The sequence below is a fragment of the Astyanax mexicanus genome, chromosome 9, assembly GCF_023375975.1.
Source record: "Astyanax mexicanus isolate ESR-SI-001 chromosome 9, AstMex3_surface, whole genome shotgun sequence".
In the NCBI taxonomy this organism is placed as follows: Eukaryota; Metazoa; Chordata; class Actinopteri; order Characiformes; family Acestrorhamphidae; genus Astyanax; species Astyanax mexicanus.
The window spans coordinates 6,720,738-6,725,444 of NC_064416.1; the positions used below are offsets into that span (position 1 = coordinate 6,720,738).

A 4,707-nucleotide genomic window follows, 5' to 3' on the forward strand; every position below is an offset into this window, starting at 1 on the left:
CCAAGTGTTGCTTTTATTACCGATGAGATGGAGCCTTTAATCTCCAGTGACCTTTACAAAAAGAGAGAGAATAGATCAAAGGCAGGACGGTGATGGGCAGGTTGTTGTGAAGCGGGAAGGCCGGGGAGGACGGCCGTGTTTGTGCTTCACCCCCTAAAGCTCATTCAGATGATTTTTTTTGTCCTCCTGTCTTTCCTTCTAGACCTGGTTGTTAATAATTTAAAAGAAGTCAGCAATCAAAGGAACATGCAATTTACTAGCCTGTACAATGGCTCATACATATTCAACAGCCGAGGCCTATTTAGCAGCCAGCTTTGGCTGTGTCACGCTACACGGAGCGGCAGGAAATGGAATCAAAATTCCCTACTTTTCTGTCACTCTGCAGTGAAGCACATCATCACGCTCTATCCTGCTTTCTCTCTCTCTCTCTCTCTCTCTCTCTCTCTCTCTCTCTTTCTCTCTCAATATATGTCTTAGTCTCAGATTGAAGCTTCTAAAAGTCAAGCTTTTACTTTGGTCAAAATCTTTACAGTTTACAGTTTTTATTGGTTGTTTTGACGCTGCCGTCGACTCAAATTCACATTTTTCGAAACAGTTAACACTGAGACCTAAACAGTGACACAGTGTTCAAAATTACACATTTTGTTTGCAAAAGGCCAAACCAGTGTCAAAACCTTTAAAATATGCAACAAAAGCAAATTTAGCCTTCAAACAACTCACATTTGACACAAGTGTATGAACACCTCCAATCAATCATTACACATTGGGCAACAAAATACAAAATACAGCACTCATGTGTGAATCAGTGACCATTGCTTGTCATTGTAGTCTATATGTGACTGTATGTAGTCAAATTTACCCTCTAGCAAAAAAAATGCATCCAGAATCAGATATGCTTTGATGCAAATTTTATTAATTAAATGCTTAATTTTTTTAGACTGTGGCTGACAAATGAAATATTCCAACTGAAAATACATGGAAATAAAAATAAAATCCATTACTGTGTAAGAAATTATGAAAAAACACAGAATTTTACAGTAAACAACGAAAAACTATAGTAGGTCTATACTATAAGAGTATAAGCGATAGCCACAAGTGATACTCTTCTGTCTCTTCTAGTCTCCTCTTTCTTGAAGCCTGGGCCACAAGGCCTCATCCACATCGCATTCAATATTCTCTCGTGCAATGCACCGAGGGAAAAATCGTCTAGCATGCCTGATCCATCCTTGACATGCCTCTGCATCTATATCTTGGGCAGCAGCAGTCATTGCATTGAGCAAGGGCATCTGTTCATAGGGTCGGTGATTATATACCTTCCATCTCCATGCACTAAAGAATTCCTCTATGGGATTTAAAAACGGAGAGTATGGAGGAAGAAATTGTACCATCATCCGACAGTGCACTGCAAACCACTCATTCACAATACGAGAGTGGTGGAACGCCACATTGTCCCAGATAATCACGAACCGTGGCATGCCAGGCCTCAACAGGCCTCGCTCCTGAGGTGGGATCAGGATGTCATAAAGGGCATTCAGGAATGCTATGAGACGCTCAGTGTTGTATGGGCCAATGGTAGGAATATGGCACAGGACGCCATCATTGGAGATGGCAGCACACATAGTTATATTGGCACCCCTCTGCCCTGGAACAGTAATAGTGGCCCTATTCCCAATGAGGTTCCTTCCTCGTCTCCTTACTTTACAAAGATTGAAGCCGGCTTCGTCGACATAAATGAAGATATGATGTGCCCCCTCAGCTTCAAGCTCCATTATTCGCTAAATAATACAAAGGCAAAATTACAATTATGTCAAAGTGACTCCAGTTCACTCTACAGTAACTGCATGATATAACAAGGATTACGAGGATAGTACTGTTGTGTTTCCTTACCTCCACATATTGGCATCTGGCCTCCTTCACAGCTTCAGAGTTCCTCTGAAAAGGAACTCTATAGAGCTGTTTCATGGCCATATGATTCCTTCGGAGGACGCGGTCAATTGTGGCCTCACTCACAGTATGGATGTTCCTAAATACTCCCTGATCAGCAATCACTGCTGCCTTGATTTCACGCAGCCTAATGGCATTATTTGCCAGAACCATGTTGACAACGGCTGCCTCCTGTTCAGCATTAAAAATTCTCCCTCTACCACCACCGACTGGTAGTCTTTCGATAAAGAATACATGAAATGTGGACAAAATTACACGAAGTAATGTATATCACTGCAGATACTGTATTTCTGTATATACTGTATAGCAACATTACCTGTTCTCCTGTTGAAAAACTCTAACAATGGATGCAACAGTGTTTCTGTTGAGAACAGGTTGGACTCTCTGTCCAGCTTCTCTCAATGAAAGGCCATGGTTTACAACATGATCAATCACAGTTGCCCGAATTTCATCGGTAACTTGAGCCCTTCCAGCTATACCTCTACCTCGCACACGGACTCCTCTTCCTCTGACCCCTCTACCTCTTACTCTCACTCTTCCTCTCATCTGCATTAGACCTCCTCGATCCATGCTTGCAAAGAACAACACAGGCCTGCAGACTGATTGCAAATTTAAATATTCTGTGAAGAAGTGTCAACCAGGTGCTTTCAGTGATGTAATAATGATCAGGGAGTGTCTAAGAGTTTGGAGCTTATGGTTTCTGTTCTGTAACCAAAGTTAAACTCCTGAAGTTTGGACTTCTTGAATGACATCTGCGTTAACTGTTTTGCAAAAGGGTGTGAAAACTGTGTTAATCCAATGAGAATGGGTTAACACATTTACAAGAGGTGTCTTCTGCTCTGCTGAGATGGTGATGATGAAGACTGAGAGGTTCCCAGTTTCTTCAAACAGGTCAAAGCAATCAATAAAAACTGTAATCCTTATTCAGAGTGTCACCTAATAATGAGCATCCAGTTTAAATTGTTGTTTCACTAGGATGAATTGTGTCAATCAATCGATTGATCAATCAATCAATCAATTACAGAATTGCTTCGTTTCTGACCTCAGGACCACTGTAGACCAGAATGTGTTGTACTTTGAGTTGGAGTGTGTGTAATTAAAGTTATTTGGGTGTGATTTGAGCTGGGAGTGTGTTATTTAAGTTGAGGTGTGAGTTTTTGTTGGAGCTATGTGTGTGTGTCATTCGAGTTATGTGGGTATTATTTGAGTTGTGTGTGTTATGTGTTATGCGTGTGTGTGTTTGTGATTTGAGTTATGTGTATGATTTAAGTTATTTGTGTGATTTGAGTTATGTGTGTGTGATAATTGAGTTATGTGTGTGTGATATTTAATTATGTGTGTTTATTATTTGAGTTAGGTGTGTGAGATATTTGAGTTATTAGTATGTGTTATTTGAGTTGCGTATATTTATTATTTGAGTTACATGTGTGATTTGAGTGTGCATTATTTGAGTTATCTGTGTGTGTGATATTTGAATTGTGTGTTATTATTTGAGATAGGTGTGTGAGATATTTGAATTGTGTGTTATTATTTGAGTTAGGTGTGTGAGATATTTGAGTTATGTGTGTATGTAATTTATGTTATCTGTGTGTGTGTGTGTGTGTGTGTGTGTGTGTGATATTTGAATTGTGTGTTATTATTTGAGTTAGGTATGTGAGATATTTGAGTTATGTGTGTATGTAATTTATGTTATCTGTGTGTGTGTGTGTGTGTGTGATATGAGTTAATGAGTTATGTGTGTGTGTGTGTTATTTGCTTAATGTGTGTGTGTGTTATTTGAGTTATCTGTGTGTGTGATATTTGAATTGTGCGTTTATTATTTTAGTTATGTGTGTGTATTATTTGAGTTATGTGTGTGATTTGAATTGTGAGTGTGATTTGAGTTATGTGTGTGTGGTAATTGAGTTATGTGTGTTATATATGTGTATTATTGAACTATTTGTGTGTGCGTGATTTGAGTTATGTGTGATATTTGAGTTATGTGTGTGTGCTATTTGAGCAGAGTGTGTGTTGTTGGTGTTGTGCTGTAAACAGGAAGTTATCTGCGGTTGGGATCATGTAGAAATGTGTAATCCTTCATGCGCTGATCTGGGAACATTATCTGCGGCGTTGGACACGCTGCATCCCCGCGCCGGGAACACGGCACAATTCACAAGAGAGCGTGTCACAGGGTGCATGCTGGGAAATCTGCTGCGCTGAGAGGAGTGTGTGTCCCCCTGGGCAGGATTTAGGAAGCACATTTATTACAGCCGAGCATTTCCGCCGTGTACTGCCTTACATACTGCCATAAACAAGGTGTGTGTGGGTGTGTTGAGGATGCTGAGTGTGTGTGTGTGTGTGTGTGTGTGTGTGTTTGTGTGTATTGAGGATGCTGAGTGTGTGTGTTAAAGATGCTGAGTGTGTGTGTGTGTGTTAAAGATGCTGAGTGTGTGTGTGTGTTAAAGATGCTGAGTGTGTGTGTGTGTTGAGGATGTTGAATGTGTGTGTTTGTGTGTTAAGGATGTTGAGTGTGTGTGTGTGTTAAAGATGCTGAGTGTGTGTGTGTGTTGAGGATGTTGAATGTGTGTGTTTGTGTGTTGAGGATGTTGAATGTGTGTGTGTGTGTGTGTGTTGAGGATGTTGAATGTGTGTGTTTGTGTGTTAAGGATGTTGAGTGTGTGTGTGTGTGTGTTGAGGATGTTGAATGTGTGTGTTTGTGTGTTAAGGATGTTGAGTGTGTGTGTGTGTTAAAGATGCTGAGTGTGTGTGTGTGTTGAGGATGTT

At 40.4% G+C, this 4,707-nt stretch overlaps 1 protein-coding gene across 1 annotated transcript; it reads right to left on the minus strand.

Moving 5' to 3' along the window:
* Window positions 1–538: 538 nt before the first annotated feature.
* On the minus strand, window positions 539–2,161 carry LOC125804537 (uncharacterized). Its single transcript, XM_049483334.1, has 2 exons — window positions 1,888–2,161; window positions 539–1,775 (listed from the first exon to the last, which is right to left on the minus strand). Exons 1-2 carry the CDS (start codon window positions 2,095–2,097, stop codon window positions 1,116–1,118), a joined length of 870 nt encoding a protein of 289 aa, XP_049339291.1. The 5' UTR covers window positions 2,098–2,161; the 3' UTR covers window positions 539–1,115.
* Between the last annotated feature and the right edge of the window lie 2,546 nt (window positions 2,162–4,707).